The sequence below is a fragment of the Salvelinus namaycush genome, chromosome 13, assembly GCF_016432855.1.
Source record: "Salvelinus namaycush isolate Seneca chromosome 13, SaNama_1.0, whole genome shotgun sequence".
NCBI lineage: Eukaryota > Metazoa > Chordata > Actinopteri > Salmoniformes > Salmonidae > Salvelinus > Salvelinus namaycush.
In genome coordinates, this window is record NC_052319.1 from 26,744,940 (window position 1) to 26,769,516 (window position 24,577).

The 24,577-nt window shown below is 44.8% G+C and overlaps 1 protein-coding gene across 3 annotated transcripts in view; it reads right to left on the minus strand.

Annotated features, from left to right (window-relative positions):
• Positions 1-24,577, minus strand: part of LOC120058382 (leucine-rich repeat and calponin homology domain-containing protein 1-like) — a 111,803-nt gene that overhangs the window by 58,355 nt on the left and 28,871 nt on the right. For all 3 annotated transcript variants that reach the window (XM_039007007.1, XM_039007006.1, XM_039007005.1), the window contains exon 2: positions 11,773-11,917. In XM_039007007.1, coding sequence (XP_038862935.1) covers positions 11,773-11,917 — 145 coding nt within the window. The remainder of the gene's footprint in view (positions 1-11,772; positions 11,918-24,577) is intronic.

Sequence of the window (24,577 nt, forward strand, 5' to 3'; positions counted from 1 at the left end):
TCAATAGCAATAGCTCATGGTCCTCCTGGAATCAGAAGGTTTTTTTGACTCAATGGAGGAACGTAGTCAAAGAAATGCTGATGAGTGTCTTGCTCGAGCTGTGTACGCAACTGGTTCACCTCTGATGCTCACAGGCAATGTGTATTGGAAGAGATTTCTGAATGTTCTTCGCCCAGAATAATTAACTAAATCATCTCCACCCCTAAACCAGTATTCTGCAAGATCAGACAAGGAACAACAGACACACCGGCCTCTACATTGCAGATGAGCTGAAGGCAGTCATCAATGACCTTGGACCACAGAAGGTATTTGCACTGGTGACAGACAATGCTGCAAACATGAAGGCTGCTTGGTCTAAAGTGGAAGAGTCCTACCCTCACATCACACCCATTGGCTGTGCTGCTCATACACTGAATCTGCTCCTCAAGGACATCATGGCACTGAAAACAATGGATACACTACAAGAGAACCAAGGAAATGTTTAGGTATGTGAAGGGTCATCAAGTTATAGCAGCAATCTACCTCACCAAGCAAAGTGAGATGAATAAGAGCACCACGTTGAAGCTGCCCAGCAACATGTTTGACGGTCTCCTGGAGGGGAAGGAGTCTCTCCAAAAAATGGCCATATCACAGTCTGCCGATATGGACAGCCCCATCAAGAGGATCCTCCTGGATGATGTATTTTTGGGAGAGAGTGGTAACTTTATAACCTATAGCAGTAGCCATTGCATGGATTGAGGGAGACAATGCCATCCTGTCTGATGTTCAGACTCTGCTTGCAAATGTAAGAGAAGAAATCCATACTGCCCTGCCCACTTCACTGTTGCTCCAAGCAGAGGTAACTGCAGTTCTGAAACAGATCAAAAAGCGTGAAGACTTCTGCCTGAAGCCCATACACACCGCAGCGTACATGTTGGACCCCAAGTATGCTGGCAAGAGCATCCTGTCTGGTGCAGAGATCAACAAGGCCTATGGTGTCATCACTACCGTATCTCACCACCTTGGCATGGATGAGGGCAAGGTTCTTGGCAGTCTGGCGAAGTACACTTCCAAGCAAGGGATTTGGGATGGAGATGCAATATGGCAGTCGTGCCAACATATCATCAACCACCTGGCGGAAGGGACTTTGTGGATCTCAGGCTCTTTTCCCTGTTGCCTCCATCATCCACCAAATCCCATCAACATCAACCGCCTCACAGCGCAACTGGTCCTTGTTTGGGAACACACACACACCAAAGCACGCAACAGGCTGACCAATACAAGTTTCGAAAAATTGGTGGCCATCCAGGCAAATTTTGGGCATTTTGAGCCAGACTTGCTATCCTCAACAAGGTTGGAAAGTGACAGTGAAGATGAGGCATCAGAGTCTGATGTTCAAGAGGTGGACATTGAGAAGGTCCAGGGAGAAGACATGGAAGCCTGAGAGGAAGAAAACCAAAGCTTTAGTCTCCAGACTATCATTTTACAGATGTATGTTGAAAACGTTTTTGGGAGATGCGATGGATCATTGGGGATCATTCAACATTCCCTTTCTTTTGTTGTTCAGTGAAATCATCCCATGTGAAGAGTCAACTCATTTAATTAAAGTTCAATTCGTAACTAAATCGTTTTTTTCTATTGGAAAGATTTAATAATTTGCAATTTGTCTATGATAAGGTAAAAGGTTTATGTTTCTGTTTCCATATGATATGATAATTATATCTAATGCAAAAAACATCTACATTTAAATGGTATTAATATTAATTAGCATATATTTCAATTATTTCACATATATTCCTGTTAATTCCCACAGAAAGTTTCCACCTCTGAATGTTCCCCAAAATGTGCAACCCTAGTCACTACAGACCCTTGTTTGATTCCAGGCTGTATCACAACCGGCCGTGATTGGGAGTCCCATAGAGCGGCGCACAATTGTCCCAGCGTCGTCCGGGTTAGGCCGTCATTATAAATAAGAATTTTTTCATAACTGTCTTGCCTAGTTGAAAAAAAGATAGATATTTAAACTACATAACACAATGGTAATAATTTATTTGAATGGTAAATCTATCAATAAACTGGGTAAATCAAAATGTAGCGTAGGCCTATTCACAATATACAGGTGAATGCATATCCAATAGGAGTTTTTGCTTGCATCAAGTTATTGTGCTTGTTTTGGCTGATTTCACGGGGTTACAAATTACAAACAATCTGTTTCCCTTCCATTTGGGACTTGACGTCATTCACGAGGCAAGAGGGGTGGGGCCCGTCGGAGCCCTATTCACACTTTCACTGAGGCAATAGATCATGAGAGAGAGAGATCATATGAGAGAGAGAGATCATATGAGAGAGAGAGATCATATGAGAGAAAGAGATCATATGAGAGAGAGAGATCATATGAGAGAGAGATCATATGAGAGAGAGAGATCATATGAGAGAGAGAGATCATATGAGAGAGAGAGATCATATGAGAGAGAGATCATATGAGAGAGCGAGAGAGAGATCATATGAGAGAGAGATCATATGAGAGCGAGAGAGAGAATTTATAAAGTTTTGGTGGCAATCAGCTTTGAAATCAGCATATTGTGATTTGATTTACATATTATCAAAAACAAAGTACTAGGGTAGTGAATTGATGTTAGCTTCAGCTGTAAGTAAGCAAGGAAGGTTAGTCTACAAAGCTAGAAGATACCGGCATCTTCTTGCATTGTAAAGTGTTCTAGCCTGTTTTGCGAACAGTAATGAACTGTTTTAACATGTCTACATGCCATGTTGCATTATTGAAGTGTGTTAACTTCTGTGTGGCATGTGTGGGGACATAACATGATGCAGCCCGGTCTCCCAGTGCAAGCTAAGCGGAACAGGCACATGCGCTATAAAGGGGACATCAGCTTTATCTGATACAGACTTGATCTGTGAGACACATTTGAGGGAAGTACCGAAAGTAACAGAAATTCTGGTACCGAACCGTTTTTCATGTTCTAGCATCGAAAAAAGTACAGAAGTTTCAGTATACCGTGCAACACTACTGTACTGTAAAAAACTACTCATTAGCTTTCCCATAAACACTTTCGTACTTCTGCAAAACATAAAACACACAGTCCCAATCTAATTCAGTTCAGTCCAGCACGACAGCCCAAAACCCCTCATAAAAACAGGATGTTGGTGTTCCCTCCCTGGTTTACATGAGCAGTTAAACAAAATGCTGGAAAACAATCCAAAGCCTTTCCAAAACAGATCAGAACTCCTCCAAAACAGTTTGAACCTCATTAAAACAGACTTCTGGTGTTGTCTCCGGCTTACAGCTGCAGTTAGCCAGCACGCAGCAGGATGTCTGTGGCAGAGCAAGAAAGAGGCCTTAATATGTAGACAGAGAGACGAACAGAGGCCTTTAACATAGACAGAGAGAATTTAGAGATATTTAACAGACAGAGAGGTTGGTAGAGAGGCTGCCAGCATGAGCAGAGCCGATTACAGTTGACCCAGAGAAAACAAGCTCTCCACAGCAATAACAAAAGGCAAAAAAAGATCCTGGAAATGACCCATTGGTACACACACATGCACAAACACGGGAAGGCCTCTTGTTCTGGAGTGTTTGCAAAGACTGATTACACTTCCCTGAGTTATTGGTTATTTGTGCTGGAGAACATTGAGAGTGGTGAGGACTTATAGTATGGGAACTTTCTGGAAAACTGGATGCTTTCACACCCCTCAGCGGTGTTTGCTGTGTGTACGTGTGAGCGTGCGTGCCTGCATGCTTACGAGTTGGCATGCGTGCGTTGCATCAGATCGAGCCATATCACTGTGCAGTCCAGAGGCGCCACAGAGCCAGAGTTGTCAAACACGGTCTCTGTCTCCGACCCAAGAGATTAAAGACGGCATGAGTTCCTCTCTGGGATCCACTCTCTATTGAATCCTCCCACAAGATCCGCTTAGATCCACTCCATATGACGAGGGAGAAGGTATAGACATAACATGGTGACTGGCTGAATGAAAAATTCTAACAACCGCCCATCCAATAATTCCATCTACCTGTGTACGCAGAATGGAATCCCCAGTGAAGCAGTAACATACCAACACACAGGCCAAGAGAGGAGCTATCAGCTAGGACCACAAAAAAAGACAAATCCTTATACAAAAACTGCACCTCTTATGTTTCTCTCTATACTCCCTTCTATATCACTTAGTTTTTTCTCTCTCACCACTTATATACTCTCTCTCTCTCCCTCCCTCTCTGTATTGACCCCCTCCCCCTCTCTGTATTGACCCCCTCCCCCTTTCTCCTTACTGACCCTCTTTCTCGCTCTCCCTCTCCCGATTGACCCTCTCCCTCTCCCGATTGACCCTCTCCCTCTCCCTCTCTCCGTATTGACCCTCTCCCTATAGATCCCGCTCTCTCTCCCCCTCTCCCTATAGATCCCGCTCTCTCTCCCCCTCTCCCTATAGATCCCGCTCTCTCTCCCCCTCTCCCTATAGATCCCGCTCTCTCTCCCCCTCTCCCTATAGATCCCGCTCTCTCTCCCCCTCTCCCTATAGATCCCGCTCTCTCTCCCCCTCTCCCTATAGATCCCGCTCTCTCTCCCCCTCTCCCTATAGATCCCGCTCTCTCTCCCCCTCTCCCTATAGATCCCGCTCTCTCTCCCCCTCTCCCTATAGATCCCGCTCTCTCTCCCCCTCTCCCTATAGATCCCGCTCTCTCTCCCCCTCTCCCTATAGATCCCGCTCTCTCTCCCCCTCTCCCTATAGATCCCGCTCTCTCTCCCCCTCTCCCTATAGATCCCGCTCTCTCTCCCCCTCTCCCTATAGATCCCGCTCTCTCTCCCCCTCTCCCTATAGATCCCGCTCTCTCTCCCCCTCTCCCTATAGATCCCGCTCTCTCTCCCCCTCTCCCTATAGATCCCGCTCTCTCTCCCCCTCTCCCTATAGATCCCGCTCTCTCTCCCCCTCTCCCTATAGACCCCGCTCTCTCTCCCCCTCTCCCTATAGACCCCGCTCTCTCTCCCTATAGACCCCGCTCTCTCTCCCTATAGACCCCGCTCTCTCTCCCCATAGACCCGCGCTCTCTCCCCCTCTCCCTATAGACCCGCGCTCTCTCCCCCTCTCCCTATAGACCCGCGCTCTCTCCCCCTCTCCCTATAGACCCGCGCTCTCTCCCCCTCTCCCTATAGACCCGCGCTCTCTCCCCCTCTCCCTATAGACCCGCGCTCTCTCCCCCTCTCCCTATAGACCCGCGCTCTCTCCCCCTCTCCCTATAGACCCGCGCTCTCTCCCCCTCTCCCTATAGACCCGCGCTCTCTCCCCCTCTCCCTATAGACCCGCGCTCTCTCCCCCTCTCCCTATAGACCCGCGCTCTCTCCCCCTCTCCCTATAGACCCGCGCTCTCTCCCCCTCTCCCTATAGACCCGCGCTCTCTCCCCCTCTCCCTATAGACCCGCGCTCTCTCCCCCTCTCCCTATAGACCCGCGCTCTCTCCCCCTCTCCCTATAGACCCGCGCTCTCTCCCCCTCTCCCTATAGACCCGCGCTCTCTCCCCCTCTCCTTATAGACCCGCGCTCTCTCCCCCTCTCCTTATAGACCCGCGCTCTCTCCCCCTCTCCTTATAGACCCGCGCTCTCTCCCCCTCTCCTTATAGACCCGCGCTCTCTCCCCCTCTCCTTATAGACCCGCGCTCTCTCCCCCTCTCCTTATAGACCCGCGCTCTCTCCCCCTCTCCTTATAGACCCGCGCTCTCTCCCCCTCTCCTTATAGACCCGCGCTCTCTCCCCCTCTCCTTATAGACCCGCGCTCTCTCCCCCTCTCCTTATAGACCCGCGCTCTCTCCCCCTCTCCTTATAGACCCGCGCTCTCTCCCCCTCTCCTTATAGACCCGCGCTCTCTCCCCCTCTCCTTATAGACCCGCGCTCTCTCCCCCTCTCCTTATAGACCCGCGCTCTCTCCCCCTCTCCTTATAGACCCGCGCTCTCTCCCCCTCTCCTTATAGACCCGCGCTCTCTCCCCCTCTCCTTATAGACCCGCGCTCTCTCCCCCTCTCCTTATAGACCCGCGCTCTCTCCCCCTCTCCTTATAGACCCGCGCTCTCTCCCCCTCTCCTTATAGACCCGCGCTCTCTCCCCCTCTCCTTATAGACCCCCGCTCTCTCCCCCTCTCCTTATTGACCCGCTCTCTCCCCCTCTCCTTATTGACCCGCTCTCTCCCCCTCTCCTTATTGACCCGCTCTCTCCCCCTCTCCTTATTGACCCGCTCTCTCCCCCTCTCCTTATTGACCCGCTCTCACCCCCTCTCCTTACTGACCCGCTCTCACCCCCTCTCCTTACTGACACTCACTCAAATCAAACTTTATTTGTCACATGCGCTGAACACAACAACTGTAGACCTTACCGTGAAATGCTTATTTACAAGACCTTAACAGTGCAGTTCAAGAAGATTTAAGAAAATATTGACCACATAAATTAAAGTAATAAAGAATAAAAAGTAACACAAAATAACAATAACGAGGCTATATACAGTTGAAGTCGGAAGTTTACATGCCAAAACTATAGTTTGTTAAGTGTAAGTCGGTTAGGACATCTACTTTGTGCATGACACATTTTTCCAACAATTGTTTACAGACTTATAATTCACTGTATCACAATTCCAGTGGGTCAGAAGTTTACATACACAAAGTTGACTGTGCCTTTAACTTCGAAAATTCCAGAAAATGATGCCATGGCTTTAGAAGCTTCTGATAGGCTAATTGACATAATTTGAGTCAATTGGAGGTGTACCTGTGGATGTATTTCAAGGCCTACCTTCAAACTCAGTGCCTCTTTGCTTGACATCATGGGATAATTAAAAGATATCTGCCAAGACCTCAGAAAAAAAATTGTAGACCTCCACAAGTCTGGTTCATCCTTGGGAGCAATTTCCAAATTCCTGAAGATACCACGTTCATCTGTACAAACAATAGTACTCAAGTATAAACACCCTGGGATCACGCAGCCGTCATACCGCTCAGGAAGGAGACGCGTTCTGTCTCCTAGAAATTAATGTAGTTTGGTGTGAAAAGTGCAAATCAATCCCAGAACAACAGCAAAGGACCTTGTGAAGATGCTGGAGGAAACAGGTAGAAAGTATCTATATCCACAGTAAAACGAGTCCTATATCGACATAACCTGAAAAGCCGCTCAGCAAGGAAGAAGCCACTGCTCCAAAAATGCCATACAAAAGCCAGACTGTGGTTTGCAACTGCACATGGGGACAAAGATCGTACTTCTTGAAGAAATGTCCTCTGATCTGATGAAACAAAAATAGAACTGTTTGGCCATAATGACCATCGTTATGTTTGGAGGAAAAAGGGGGAGGCTTGCAAGCCAAAGAACACCATCCCAACCGTGAAGAACGGGGGTGGCAGCATCACTTTATGGGTGTGCTTTGCTGCAGGAGGGACTGGTGCTCTTCACAAAATAGATCGCATCATGAGGCAGGAAAATTATGTGGATATATTGAAGTAACATCTCAAAACATCAGTCAGGAAGTTAAAGCTTGGTCGCAAATGGGTCTTCCAAATGGACAATGACCCCAAGCATACTTCCAAAGTTGTGGCAAAATGGCTTAAGGACAACAAAGGCAAGGTACTGGAGTAGCCATCACAAAGCCATGACCTCAATCTTATAGAAAATCTGTGGGCAGAACTGAAGAAGCGTATGCGAGCAATGAGACCTACAAACCTGACTCAGTTACACCAGCTCTGTCAGGAGGAATGGGCCAAAATTCACCCAACTTAGGGTTAGGGTTAAGCTTATGGAAGACTATCCAAAACGTTTGACCCAAGTTAAACAATGTAAAGGCAATGCTACCAAATACTAATTGAGTGTAGGTAAACTTCTGACCCACTGGGAATGTGATGAAAGAAATAAAAGCTGAAATAAATCATTCTCTCTACTATTATTCTGACATTTCACATTCTTAAAATAAAGTGGTGATCCTAACTGACATAAGACTAGGATTAAATGTCAGGAATTGTGAAAAACTGAGTTGAAATGTATTTGGCTAAGGTGTATGTAAACTTCTGACTTCAACTGTACAGGGGGTACCGGTACTGAGTCAGTGTGCGGGGGGTACAGGTTAGTTGAGTGTGCAGGGGTACAGGTTAGTTGAGTGTGCGGGGGTTAGTTGAGTGTGCAGGGGTACAGGTTAGTTGCGTGTGCGGGGGTTAGTTGAGTGTGCAGGGGTACAGGTTAGTTGAGTGTGCAGGGGTACAGGTTAGTTGCGTGTGCGGGGGTTAGTTGAGTGTGCAGGGGTACAGGTTAGTTGAGTGTGCAGGGGTACAGGTTAGTTGAGGTAATTTGTACATGTACAGTAGGTAGGGATGAAGTGACTATGCATAGATAATAAACAGCGAGTAGCAGCAGTGTACAAAACAAATGGGGGGGTCAATGTAAATAGTCCAGTGGCCATTTGATTAACATTTACATTACATTTAAGTCATTTAGCAGACGCTCTTATCCAGAGCGACTTACAAATTGGTGCATTCACCTTATGATATCCAGTGGAACAGCCACTTTACAATAGTGCATCTAAATCTTTTAAGGGGGGGGGGGGGGTTAGAAGGATTACTTTATCCTATCCTAGGTATTCCTTAAAGAGGTGGGGTTTCAGGTGTCTCCGGAAGGTGGTGATTGACTCCGCTGTCCTGGCGTCGTGAGGGATTAACTGTTCAGGAGTCTTATGGCTTGGGGGTAGAAGCTGTTAAGGAGCCTTTTAGTCCTAGACTTGGCGCTCCAGTACCGCTTGCCGTGTGGTAGCAGAGAAAACAGTCTATGACTTGGGTGACTGGAGTCTGACAATTTTATGGGCTTTCCAATGACACTGCCTATTATATAGGTCCTGGATGGCAGGAAGCTTGGCCCCAGGAATGTACTGGGCCGTTCACACTACCCTCTGTAGCGCCTTATGGTCAGATGCCGAGCAGTTGCCATACCAGGCGGTGATGCAACCAGTCAGAATGCTCACGATGGTGCAGCTGTAGAACTTTGAGGATCTGGGGACCCATGCCAAATCTCTCCTGAGGGGGAAAAGGTTTTGTCGTGCCCTCTTCACGTCTGTCTTGGTGTGTCTGGACCATGATAGTACGTTGGTGATGTGGACACCAAGGAACTTGAAAAACTCTCAACCCGCTCCACTAAAGCCCCATTGATGTTAAATGGGGGCCTGTTCGTCCGCCTTTTCCTGTAGTTCACGATCAGCAAGTCTTGCTCACATTGAGGGAGAGGTTGTTGTCCTGGCACCACACTGCCAGGTCTCTGACCTCCTCCCTATAGGCTGTCTCATCGTTGTCGGTGATCAGGCCTACCACTGTTGGGTCGTCAGCAAACTTAAATGATGGTGTTGGAGTTGTGTTTGGCCACGCAGTCGTGGGTGAATAGGGAGTACAGGACTAAGTACACACCCCTGAGGGACCTCAGTGTTGAGGATCAGCGTGGCAGACGTGTTGTTGCCCACCCTTACCACCTGGGGGCAGCCCGTCAGGAAGTCCAGGATCCAGTTGCAGAGGGAGGCGCCGTCCCAGGGTCCTTAGCTCAGTGATGAGTTTCGTAGGCACTATGGTGTTGCACGCTGAGCTGTAGTCAATGAACAGCATTCTTACATCTGTGGATCTGCATCCACAGGGTGTCTGGGATGATGCTGTTGATGTGAGCCCTGACCAGCCTTTCAAAACACTTCATGGCTACCGACGTGAGTGCTACGGGGCGGTAATCATTTAGGGAGGTTACCTTCGCTTCCTTGTGCACAGGGACTATGGTGGTCTGCTTGAAACATGTAGGTATTACAGACTGGGTCAGGGAGAGGTTGAACATGTCAGTGAAGACCCCCGTCAGCTGGTCCGCGCATGCTTTAAGTACGCTTCCTGGTAATCCGTCTCACGCTCCTTATTGAACCTCTCGCTCTCCTTTTCTGTTTCCTTATCGTCTTTCTCTGTGTTTAATCTTTCCATATACCAGGGAGGGCAGGCCTTTCTCTCTGCTATGGAAACGACCTTTCAGCTCCAGATACACAACAGGACCATAGTAGGTAGAAGGCATTCATGACCTTGGCTCCTGACTCCCTCCCTCCCTGAAACAATGTGTTGTCTGGTATATGTTAGATGTTATTGTTCTGTGAACACTCATATTAAGCATAGCTTTTTACAATCCCTCATGAAGAGTCATGTGATATGTTTTATGGCTATTATATTTCAAGTGGCTAGTGTGTCAATCTGAAAACCACTACACTGCACTGCAGCTAGCGCAGCAGCACAAGCTAACACAATAGAGTAACAAGCGAGCAGGTCAACAGTCACAGTAAAAGCTTCCTGCCTAAATAAAAGCTAACAGAACAAAAGCAGCAAAACAAAATCAGCAAACTCAATGACAACAGCTGACAGCTCTAAACAGCCTCCATCCCATCAACTTCAAAATAAGACATTTTATTCCACAACTGCCAAAGTTCTATCTAGACAACAAAGAGCCTTTATCCTCTTTCCACCATGATGCAGGCCAGGAACAGAACGATCCTAAAAATAATGCCTTCCTTTTCATGTGTTCCTGGTGCAGACATGGAGAACATTGTCTATTTCCTGTTTTGACAGCAATATGAAAAGCCACAAATTCAAATGAGATTATCTGCCAGTGTCTCCATGGCGTCTGATAACATTCCTGTCTAGTGGTGTAAAACACATACCCTGGTGCGGTCACTGTGGTGCTCACATCACATTATGCTCAGACACACGCCACGGACTCACGTTAACCTACATCAGCTACCCTCCACCGAGGGTATTTTACATCCTCCCCGTTCAGATGTAGCATTTATATAACTGATTCAATGAATCACTTATTAACTCAGCATAAATTCAATGAATCAATTTATTAACTCAGCTTAAATTCAATGAATCAACTTATTAACTCAGCTTAAATTCAATGAATCAATTTATTAACTCAGCTTAAATTCAATGAATCAACTTATTAACTCAGCTTAAATGATATGGCCGCAACACCACATGCATGCGTGTGGGTTTGGTCTTCTGTGTGTGTCAGAGATATGACTAATGAATCTCCCTCAGTTGCACGGTGGTGTGAGCACAGAGGAAGAGATTAGAGACAGAGAGTACCGAGTCGGTCTCAGGTTGATGATGCGTACAGCAGGCAGTAAAGAACCAGGCTAGCACTGATATGATGACCTTCTCCCCATCTCTCTCGGTCTCTCTTTCGCGCTCTCCCTCTCCTCTCCCTCCCCCATCTGTCTCTTTGTCTCTCTCCCTCTCCCCTTCTTTCTCTATGTCTCTCTCTGTCTCTCGATAGCTAGATAGAGCGGGAGTGGAGAGAGATAAAATGAAACAAGTAGTGTCATGCATCATTCCAATAATGTGATCTGAGCGCATTACACAAACACAGAGACAAGATATGCTATTGCTCTGTGGTCCTGCCATGAGGTTGGAAGCGGTAACAATCAGCCCATTGAGAGGCGTCTATGATGTGTGAAGCCTAACAAGAGTGTCTGCCCTGGGATCAAACACCTGAGTCTAAACAAGCCCTGGTCCAACCAGACTACTGGCAACCTTCTGTGCTGCTTATCAAATATCAACTAATATCTAATCTAATATATTTAACATTTCACTGAACCAATACTGCCGCCTTTATAGGGATAACTGTGCAAACAACTTTAAGGATAAACCACTGATATTCAGCAACTCTTAGAAACACCTACATTTTCTTTCTGTCATTGAAAACAAATGTGCTTCTCACTCAACAGTCACCTGTTAACTGTAGGTTCAAGTCTTACCTGAGGTTTAAGGAGGTGAGTGACTGTAGGCTGATGATGGTGTCAGGAATGGTCTTGATACAGTTGTGATAGAGGTTCAGCGTTTCCAAGGCAACCAGGTGACACACCTCTAAGGGGACCTCCGCCAAACGATTCCTCGACAGGTCTGAGAGGGAGAGAGAGAATAGGAAGAGACAGATATCACCTGTAGTTATATACTAGTGCCACTAGGTGTCTCTCCCTGGCCCAGGACCTCCCCTCCACACAACCCAGTCCAGCCAAGCTATCCAAAGCCTACAGGCTAACACAATAATTCCTGTACTGGCTCCCAGCAGCAAATAACAACATTGATATCAGCTGAGGCCATAATAACAATTAGCCACTGTGTTCAGATTAGCTCCACTCCTGCCTACTGTTCCAAAGTGATTTAGTGAATTCAACTGGGATGACCTAGAGCACTCAGTCAATATAGAAGCCTGTGTTACATTATGAACACCACAGGGGAAGGAAGTTCTGTTAAAAACACTCAGAGACAAAAGGCTACTCATAGTTGATCTTCCACTCTAGCAAAACAGCTTCAGTGTGACTCAAAGCCCTGCTAGCACTAGTAGCGCAGACTGGAAATAATGACTAAGGACTGAAAATAACATCACGATGTGTGTGTGTGCGCATGTACTATGTATTTAGAAAGACCAAATACCCACAGTGAATGGTGTTAGTGTCATGTAGCATCACTATGACCCCCATCCTACTATGCTTCAAATCTAATGGGACAGCTCCTGTTACACTACAACATGACAGACCGATTAAGGCTCAAACTGAGACATTAGGGGGTGGGGACGTGTGCATGTATGTGTCTATGTGTTTGCATGGCGGCAGTGTAGGCTATACAACAGGTCATGTGATGTGACACTGATGATGACATGGCCTAGGGTAGGGTAGGGTCAGGTCAACCCCCCCCTCCCACACACACATACCCTAACACGCTCCACCACCCTGGTAAATTAGAGCATTCCCGTAGTAACCACCCCCCACAAACCAGACACAGGAGCCTAGATGTTCTTCATGACACACATGAACACACCTGCATAAATGTGTGCATGCGTGACATTTCATGCAAGGAGACAACCATATGACTGTGACAAAGATAAGACCAGCATATCCTGCATCTCGCTGCAATTCACTCTGGGTAGTTTATCTTCAGATTAGGCTAGTTCAGATAGCTTTCATGACAACTCAGACAGACTGTCTGGAGGATGAAGACCTCTACTATTAGGAGTAGTGTCCTCCTCCTGTCACACACATCATCTTCTCTCTGTGCTACTCTTCTAAAGCTGTGTCCATTCCCCTGCACTGACCCCAGCCAGACTGAAGTGTTGATCCAGAAAGCAAAAAAGTTTACAGCCCTCTTAACCCCCCCCCCCCTTCCCTCCCTCCCTCGCTCTTTTACAGCCCTCTTAACCCCCCCCCTTCCCTCCCTCCCTCGCTCTTTTACAGCCCTCTAAGTGCCTCATATTTCCACTGTACAGCAGCTGAACCACATCTCCCTCAGAAGTGGAGGAGAACTAATAATCCCTCCTCCCTCGCTTTCCCAACAGAGTTAGCCATCAACTCGCAGGAGCACTCACTCAGCACGTAGACTAAATACATAGACACAGCTAGAGGTCTAGTTAGTTTAGAGTCATACCTATATACTTACGTGCACCCACAAAATCTGAGAAACCTATTCATACAAGCATGCACACACACAGAAACACACAGAGGGCCATCAGTCAATGCAGAGCATGCTGGGAAAGGAACTTCACCAGACCCAGTACAGGAAGTGAAGGGAACAACAATCCCCTTGGGACAGATTCAACCTTAAAAGGAAAGGTTCACCCATTTTCTATTGGATTTTTGATGTTCTACTTTTTGTTGACGAAATTCATGCTAATGTTGGGTTTTTGAGCTAGCGCCCAATAGATTCCCATTCACTCCTTGAAGGAGAGTGCTCCTTGTTCCAGAAATCGCCCAGAAGGCACTGTGTGGTCCATTGACATAGCATGGGCAATGTTTCCCATCTCCTCAAAAGTATATATTTACCATTGCGAATGTTAGACTCTACTCTGTAAGGCACATCGACCTGCAGGTTGAACATGGTGAGATTGTAGACTCCTAAATAATCCTTGATAATGCCATTTATTTAGGGGATTTAACAGCTAACTATCTACGGTACATGCTGATATTGTCTTTGGTATTATTGTGTGTAGCCATGTTTGCTAGTCATCCAGCCCATAGCACGAGCATTGCATAATGGATTTTGTAATAGTCTTGAACTGCAACAGATTTCCACAACGATTTTCCATGTCGCTACCAACCTTATTATAAACGCAAACATTTTGTTCACAAAAAATATTGTTCTTACATAGTGTTAATTGACACTGTAAATGAAAAGGCATGAGTGGATTTTTCCTTCAACACCAGTGTGATGTACAACCACATGGGCAAACATGTAGCCTCCATAAACCAGGCAGACAAGTCTCCCGGTTAGGCTCTGAGAGGCTTAGAACTATGCAACTCTAGAAAATGTGATTGAGAGGAAGCAGCGTGTGTGTGTGTGTGTGTGTGTGTAGGCAGTAAACAGTGTTATCAGAACTATGAGTTACCAGAGAGCAGACCTCTTTTACTGAGGGTCTAACGTCTCCCTACAGAGAGCACTCAGGACCATATGTTGATTTGCATAATTTCCCCTCTATGTGAAGAGAGAGAAAGAAGCGATCGAGAGAGCATGTGTGTACTGTTATCCAGCACTCCTAGGCATGGAACACGTGTGTGTGTGTGTGTGTGTGTGTGTGTGTGTGTGTGTGTGTGTGTGTGTGTGTGTGTAGCTTATGGTTGAATAGGAGGAAAGGAGCACAGATGAGACGGACAGGTGGAGGAGTGAATCACTGACTGAGCAGCAAGGTGGTCTCCTAGTCTGACCACTTGTGACCCATACACACAAAGCCTTTAGCACCCTCCCAACCTGACACACTATGGATTTGTATGTGTGTGTGTGTGTAATATATATATGAGTACCATATGCCATTGCCAAACCAAAAAACATTCCCCTTCACACACACACTGCACATGCTCAAGGCCCAAGGGTGAGATGTGTCAGTATTCTACCCCACTACCCTTTACATGACCCTATAGTGCTGGGAACCACACACAAATGCTAGGGGTGTGAACGTTTCAATTAAATTGGAATCCTTAACGTTAAGGAGATCCCCAACCAAAAATAATTCCCCCCACAAAATTAAAAGGGATATTTCTAAAATGTTCAACTTCATATTCATAATTTCCAGCACCACCCACACATGAGCATGTGAAAATAGTGCGTTTCTATGTTTTGTAGTCAAAAAGATAACGAGGAAGATAAGTGTTTCCAGTGACATCAACCAATCATTAGACAATTAGTCGGCATTATTGGTTAAAATCACGATGCACACTGATGATGTCATTGGAAACACTTCTCTTCCTCTATCTTTTTTTCAACAAAGCATAGAAATGCACCATTTTCATACAGTATGTTGATGTTGGGCTGGAGATGACGAATATGAAGCTGAATTTATTTTACATTTCCCTTTAAAAATCACAATGCAGTCATCACAAAACATTATTTCCCATGAAATAGCCTAACTAGAAGATACATTTAAATAAAACCAGAGAGGACGAGGTAAACTTTAGGATACTTTGGTGAATTTGCGAGGGATACAAGACAAGACATGGCGAGACACAGCATTCCATTGAGAGACACAGCATTCCATTGAGAGACACAGCATTCCATTGAGAGACACAGCATTCCATTGAGAGATACAGCATTCCATTGAGAGGTACAGCATTCCATTGAGAGGTACAGCATTCCATTGAGAGGTACAGCATTCCATTGAGAGATACAGCATTCCATTGAGAGATACAGCATTCCATTGAGAGATACAGCATTCCATTGAGAGATACAGCATTCCATTGAGAGATACAGCATTCCATTGTGAGATACAGCATTCCATTGTGAGATACAGCATTCCATTGTGAGATACAGCATTCCATTGTGAGATACAGCATTCCATTGTGAGATACAGCATTCCATTGAGAGATACAGCATTCCATTGAGAGATACAGCATTCCATTGAGAGATACAGCATTCCATTGAGAGATACAGCTTTTTATTGCCGATAGATAGGCCTAGTACACGGTTTGGACTCGGTCTGCCTGGTGGCTGACCTGCTTATACTGTGCTCTTCCCCTCTCTCTCCCCGTCCTTCGCTAGCGCGCTATGAAAGATGTTAGTGTTTGTGTTCTCGGAAGTACGGCAACTAATCAGTCTCCTCCATTCTAAAAATACTGAATTTTATGAGTCGATTCCTAAGGGAATTGAATTATGACACTCTGAAATGGGAGTCGACGTGCAGTCGAGGAATCAGTTATATTGTTAACTCTCCACCACTAAGTCATCGTTGTTAACAGCTGGAAAAATGGCACTGAAAGGCAAGCGACAGCAGACAAGTCCTGTATAGCAGTACTTTAGAAGTTAAATGAGAAGGAAACGCAAATTTTGCTAGGTGGAGTTGAGGTACAGTAATGGTAGTACAGCAGCAATGCTTCACCATCTGAAAGGAACAAACTGAGACCCAAACCGTTGCTGGCAGCTGCTTTGTGAATTCCCATGGAATTGTATGAATTTTTCTTATTGTAAAAAAAAATAGCACAATAATTCCACACACACAGGGTTGAGTCTGCAGAGCCATTTTAGCTGATTCTAACAGGCTGTATCCAAATCAGAGTGATGAAGACAATGTACAGTTGATATAAAGTAAAAAGTAACCAAAAAAATGAAAAACAAGGTAGACAAAAACACAAGTGAAGGTTACGAGAATGAAATATGACCAAAAGTTTGAGAAACTGCTAGTGTCATGTTTTCAGCTTTGGTGCCAACCTTCCAGAGGTGCAAACACTTAGTCAAAGCCGACTCCTATAGCCTCTTACCATTGTAAAGGAAGCAGTAGTAAGTCAAGTGCAGTGAGGAGGGTAAGTTCATACAGTACCTCCTGAATACTTTTCAGAACAGGACTAGTAAATCACCTAAATGGCTTTGATGTTCACCCGAGTCCTGTATAGTTCTTGACAACAGCTTAGAATAGACATCAACAGCAACACCAAGAACACCAGAATAATTGTGGGTTACGCAGCAATGTTTATAATGCTTACAAAGCGTGAGGAAAAAAACAACCTCTCTGACTCACACTCATGTGACTGGAGAAGCACGCCTTGAACGTGCACACACCTCATCCTCTTAAGGCTGCCCGATGCTAAAGGTGCTATGAGAGACAATTCTATCCCTAACCTCTTCAGACAATCCAGTGTCACACTTGAGATTTACTGGAAAGGAGGTTCAACTCACACACAGTTCCTATCCCACCAAAGCAGGAACTCTTCCTTACCCAAATAAGCTTAGCAAACTCAAGGCGTTTTTAATTAATTTTTTAACAAATATGAGAACTAGGGTGTGTGTAGGCCTAGCGGATGTCATGTTTTCAATAGCAATCAACACTGAAGAGCTGAGCATTGAATACAGGTCATTTCCATGTAAAAAGGAACCAAGAGCATCAACATGTAAAGTTCATAGGATGATGTCAAATGAAAGATAAGTATTTTTATTCCTTTTTTTATTTATTATTAAGGCATATATACATTTTTCTACCATTACCACCCCCCCCCAAAAAAAACAAGCAAAGGCTTTGATTTCTGGTCAAACAGATGGAAAGGGGTCTCAGAAAACATCTAGCAGAAAGTCTTAAAAAAGGTATTCGAAAAACATCATGTTGAGTAATATCAACAGATATTTAGTTTGAGTCATTTTTTCTGCTGAAATTCCATTACCAAAAACCCACATATCCTTAAGATAGTTTCTAATTTCTCTCTCTCATGAGGAGGAAGTATAATGGAATTCACAGAAGTAACAAGTAAAGGTAGACCTATCAATTAGTTTGTGTTTTTACTAGTGATGCACCAATGTGACATTTTTGGCCGATACCGATATCCGATATTTTCCTTGCCAAAAAACCTGATACCTATACTTAACATTTTAACAGCCCTTTAAGCATTCTAGTACAGTTAAATAGTTAACACACACACAGACGCAGCAGTCTAAGGCACTGCATCTCAGTGCAAGAGATGTCACTACAGTCCTTGGTTCAAATCCAGGCTGTATCACATCCGGCCGTGATTGGGAGTCCCATAGGGCAGCGCACAATTGGCCCAGCGTCGTCCGGGTTTGGCCGGGGTAGGCCGTCATTGTAAATAAGAATTTGTTCTTAACGGACTTGCTTAACTAAATAAAAAGTTACACACAAAAAATTAAGTTATTTTGTTGGCATTTACATATGTCCCCATTACCAGTAAAACATAATCCAAAACATAAACCTATTTCTTTCACTTACTTGCCATGTTGTTTCGTTGTTCATTTGTTCAGTCAATTCATTCGCAACCAGGATTTCTATGGAACGCCGCTTGGGTCTTTGCGTGTCAAAAAATATTTAACACTATTTGACGTGTCAAATAAGTTTGTTGACCAATCAGGACCTGAATATGACTACACGTCACATAATTTTACGCGTTCATTAATTTTTTACGTAGTTATTACACATCGATTACACTGTAACTCGTATTTCATATGTCACAACGATTCATCGATACGTATCCTATGATGCTGGTAAAGTTGTCTTGCACACCTACAGTGCTGGTCATTAAAAAAAGTTGGCTAGCTCGCTCATGGATGCAAACCATGTTCAATGTTCAAACAATTTATAAGACAGTTCTTATTTGATTTAATGGTGGTTGGACCCATCTATGTAAAGCTAGCCAGAATAAGGATTAGCCACAATAGTGGTTTGCGGTTAAAAGTGTGGCATAATACTATGATTTGTATTCATTTGCATCACTGTCAATGACATTTTATTTTGAAGGCAAACCCCAAACTCCATTATTGTGCCTAATCCTTATTGTGGCTAGCTTCACAACACATAACCCGGTCCAGTTGAGCATCACTAGCCAGATGAAGCCAACTGGCTGCTTATAACGTTAGCTTTGGGCAACAGGGTTAAGTAGTTGGCTAGCTATTTATTTTCATGAACTGAAGTTCAATTTCAATAGGTGAACAACAAGTGGCAACCTAGTTAATACTTACAAGGATTCCTAAAATCATTGCTAAGAATAATGAAAAAGACTGCAGTTTCTACTGGTCATTGTTTTCAGGCTGGTTGAATTGGTGCCATCTAGGTACCAAGCTAAAGCTAGCTATCCCAGAAGTTGCGGTCTAACAAATTATGCTTTATTACCAACGCGATATTGTAAACACATTGTTCGTGGCCGGTGTTTGCTGACTTTTTTGTACAGCTTTGACAGTGCTACGGTATCTTTGACACGCAAAGACCCAAACGGCGTTCCATAGCATGTATGTCGTGAAGCTAATAGCAGTGACGCTGTGGCGAAATCCTGCACGGAGCCTTCACCGTGCGCTGCCACTTTAAGAGCGCATGAGCAGTAAGGAAGGAGGAAATAAAGATAGCTCGTTCAGCTCTTTGAGGAGGAGCTCTTGGGTGGCGAGACAGTTTGATTGTGTGTGCGATGCTGCAGAAGTTGTTTGTTTTCAGCGTATGTAGTTTATAAAGTATTTAACTCAGTCATCGGTGTGATCGCTCTACGGCGTGGTTGTTTTCGTTTGGGACCGCGACGGTTATGGATCGCATGGATTAGTAGCAACATTGTTGCGAAGCTTTAACATACAAACCATCAAACCATCGGACGGTCAGACAGTACACCGGCACGCCTGAAGACCACAGCTAAGATCTCTCTTGTTCCCTTTCTCTCTTTCTCTTCCCTCTATCATTCCAGTGCTTTACCCTGCAACAGACTCTATTTTCCTAATGCACTTCCCATTGAAGTTCATTGGAGCTGGACTATTATTGGCCTGCCAGAAGTATTTGGGTTGACATTTTAGTTAAAAGTGAGGTTGCTTGCAAGTTGGGTATTGTTATTTGAACTGTCTTGAGGTGGGATGGACTAATGACATGTGGCCGAGAAGATTGTGGACATTTTTAAGGCCTTTGTTGTGTTTATGAACACCCCACACATTCATACCCTCTGCACTCCTCCACAGGAAGATAATACAGATTATTGCCAATCCTCTGTTGATGACTGGGTTCTTTCTTGTATGAAGTTGCTGTTAAATTGCTCTGCCATTATTATTATTATTATTATTATTATTATAATAATATGAGGTATTCTTGGTGGGGTTACCCCTGTGCTGTGATGTGGGTTTTATAGGGTGTGTATTCTCTTTTCTCTCCACTGGCTATCTGGTAAACAGGCTACACTCTAGGCAGTCTTCTGCTGATGTGTGTGGGTCTGGTAGTGGCACTCTCTCTATTTTACTCTTTTCCTTTCGGCATGGTTAATACCTGCCTGGCGCCCGAATAAAATCTTTCTTTACCCCTCTCTAATAAATACCGCTACAACGCTATTACTGTGTAACTCCGGTGGAGCAACATCGGAAAAATAGCACACTTGGTAGTTTTAACCGGTGCTCGACCAGTCGATGAAAGCCAACATCACCCAAGACAGAGAACGGTTGATTGTCAAGGGCAATGAATTCCATTATCTTGGCTTTAATAGATTTGGCTTTTTGAGTTGTCTCGCTGAAATTTTGTTACTCTTTCAAATGACTGCTTGACTGCTCGATCCACACAGTAGACATTATGGGCTAGTTTAGGAATGCTGTGTTGCACGTATAGCGCAAAATTTTACGTGGCGTCATTACGTCATGTACCTTCGTTATATAGGTATGCACGTCAGCTTTGACATCGGTTTTGAACATCGGGCGTTAAAACTAGACACTAGCCGATACCGATGTTGGCATTTTTAGCTAATATCGGCCGATTCCCATATGTTCACTGATATATCGTGCATCCCTAGTTTTTACTGAAATGTCAATAATGGGAAATTATATTAGTCACAAACCACAGTTGGGTTCACAAGTTTGGACAGCACAGTGCAGTACAGCACAATAAATAAAAGAGAGTATAGTTCAGTACAGAACATTAAAGACAAGTAGAGTACACTATACTGCCCTAAAAGGCAAAACACAGTAACTTCATATTTTGTTTTTTGCTGCAAAATCTGACTTAAGTATTTTTCTGTCTTGACAGACAGCAATTTCTAATACTCAATTATATATTCCGTTCAACTGGCTTGTTCTCGTGTCAGGAAACTAAAAACCACATTAATCAGATCATTTATCTGGTCATTACAACAGATGAAAGATTATTTTGAATTATACATTTTTTACCCCCTTTTTCGTGATATCCGATTGCGATCTTGTCTCATCGCTGCAACTCCCCAATGGGCTCGGGAGAGGCGAAGGTCGAGTCACGCGTCCTCCGAAACATGACCCGCCAAACCGGGCTTCTTAACACCCGCCCTCTGAACCCGGAAGCCAGCCGCATCAGTTGGATGACTGAAGTCAGCCTGCAGGCGCCTGGCCTGCCACAAGGAGTCGCTAGAGCGGATTGAGCCAAGTAAAGCCCCCCCCGGCCAAACCCTCCCCTAACCCAGACAACCCTGGGCCAATTGTGCACCACCCTATGGGACTCCCGGTCACGGCCGGTTGTGACACAGCCAGGGATCAAACCTCGGTCTGTAGTGACGCCTCAAGCACTGCGATGCAGTGCCTTAGACCGCTGCGCCACTAGGGAGGCACCCAGATGAAAGATTTGACCAAATTCGTAGTTACTGCGTTTTGCCTTTGTATGGCAGTATACATGTCCTGTACTGAAATCTACTGAACTGTACTCCACTGTGCTTTCCAAACTTGTGAAACAGACATCTATATGATTGATCCGGACCAAATCTGAACCAACCAAATATGGTCTTGTTTGGGGGCAGAGCTCATTAAAATAATAGCCAGTGTGTAGAATAATATGCAAATCTGCAAAGGAGGATATTGAATATTTATACCTTTGTGTCCCTAATTACTGTAGGATGCATCACCATGAAGAGAACGACATTCATATCCATAATTATGCATTTCTGTGTAGTACAGATCAGGGACCCATGATGAAATTCCTTTACTGCAATTCCGTTACCAGGTGTAAATCCTCTTCACTTACTGTAGTTCAATAACCAAGAGAGATTTTCAAGGTGTGATGTCATAGCTGACACCTATTCTTTCCGCAGACATTGTTAAATGTTAATTCGGGAGATATTTTGTTTTGTAAAACATGGACACAAAAAAAACGGAGGGAGATTTTACTGAAATTGTTACCAAACTTTGCATCTGCACAGTTCTTTCAGTAAATGTGTTTTGTAAAATGTTTTGTGTAAAAAGTGGTCCTTGTACATATTAGGAATGCTGTGTTGCACGTATGGTTTGTTAAAACGTTGAAATCAATGGTTTTTGTTTGGCATACATTTAAGTGGCTCAGCACAATTCCGTTACTGCGGAATTGCCCTACAGCTCAGATACTCTTAGTGATAGCTATGTTATGGACAAGAACATTCTTGTTATAAGTTCCTTATCTTTCCCCCCTTTTCATTCACGCTTTTGCAGCTAGTTTTACTTTCTCTCTTTATATATGAGCACTTGACATATCTCTTCCCTTTATCCAGACGCCATGGGCTGAACGGTTCAACTGACAGCCAACAGATACAGACACTAGCGTTGCTCAATAGAGTCTGGCTCTTTGTTGGATAGATACAGTGGCGCACACACAAACGTACACGCATGCACAAGCACACGGCACCACCACAATAGATAAAGGTTGTCCAGATGGCTTGGCTTATCATTCTAGTCCACGGCACACAACATACTGACAAAGCTGCGACTGCTGCTGCTACTACTACTAGGGCACGGGATTGGGGTGTGTATGTGTGTGTGTGTGTTTCTGATAAAAGGGTTAGACACAAGGGAATTTCTCACTGTATGGTGCAAGACCCTGTCATTAGGACCTTGTTTACACCCCCGCCCCTGACGTATAACTACCCGCCCAACAATCATTTGGACACAACCATATATTAGGTGACTCGTCACAGGGGGGAACCTGAATTACATGTTTTTCAGACAAAATTGCAGCTCTGTATAACAGTTTCTCCTGCACATGACCTCTGTGGAATAAACAATATGACAGACAGTATGAAAAGGGGAGCACATATGAAGTCTCTGTACTCCGCTTGTGTCAACCAACCTCAATCCTAAGCATGGCATTCCACCTACACTACATCAAATAATCTCCAAACTCCTCAACACTGACACAACCTACTAACATTATAACTGCAGCCTGAGGGCCTACCTTCCAACAGTGTGACAAGCCTCAACCACTTACACACAATACCTTAGGGCTGGGAATTGCCAAGACACCAATATTATCACGATACTCAAGATTCTACATATATGCATTGCGATTCGATACTGTGATTTTATTGCGATTTGATGTTCCAAATATATTGCTCACCATGTGTGTATTGCAGAGGAACAAGAGGGAGCCATGAGAAAACAAGTTTTGATCCGTCATGGAAATAAGTGCTGAAAACAAAATTGGCTCCTTATTTAAAAAGCTGGAGAACAAGCTATGAACTAAAAAGTTTGGTGCAGGTACAGCCAACTAGGGCAAACATAATATCCTGATATGTAACTGTATGGATTTTTCCCATCACTACTGTGTCTCCCAGCTCCAAACTTCTCCAGAAGGTCTCAAAACATATGTTTACACTCTCGTAGAAGGCTTAGGACTGAGTCATGGTCCCCCTACTCTACTGAAAATGTAAACCTCACATCAGTTCCACCACTTTCTGTTACCGACACCGCCACAAAATGGCCACCACAGGCACATCAACCAACGTCTAGAGCCTAGATGCCTTAAATAGGCCTGTCAGCTGGCTCCAGTGTCTTCAGAGTCAGAGAAAGTGAGTTTCTGTTCTGCTCCGCCGTTCATGTGGTGCCAGTCCACTGGACTAGTGGTGGCACAGGTTAGCTCATAACTCACTGGTAAACAAAGGTAGCATTAAGCTGGTTGTCATAGCAGCAGAAATGGCTGAGGCCAGTGCTGTTTATGATTCCTGATAAACATGCTCAGGAATACCACATACCAAAGACTGATGTGGGAGAGTGTTAAGAAGATTTACAGAGGAGTTCTTAGAAGTTACAGATAGGACAGGGCCTTCCTCCTACTCTCTGACTTGGCTGTGTATCCATAGAGGGCTACGTGTTCATTATCAGTTCCAGTGTGCTCTCAGGACATCCCTCAGAGGCAGGGTTCACTACAGACAGGAACAGACAGGAACGAAAGACATAAACAAGACATGGTGTGACCTTGGCCCTCGCTAGCTCCCTCTCACACACTGTCTCGGTTTCACTCTGTTCTCCCCCTCTTTCACTTGGTCTTTATCTCACTCACTCTTCATATGACTGTGTGGGTCCAACACCCTACCCTGACATGGGCCTCCTCCTACAGTGTATCAGACCTCCCAGGATTTTCCCATCCTGAGGCCAGCTTCCAAGGAATCCCTCCAAATGAACACTACCACTGAATCAAAACCACAGTGGAATTTAAGAGAATGAGCATGAGAGAAAACCTGCTGACACTCTCTCTTACACACACCACACCCACCCACCCACCCACCCCTGTATCCACATCAACGCTCCCCCACATGACATGAGTCTGACCTCACAGACCAATCACCTGATAGAGTGTGTGACTAAAACAGGAAGACACAGGACATGTCCATCCATCAGTGTCAAATTCATTCTTTCCCT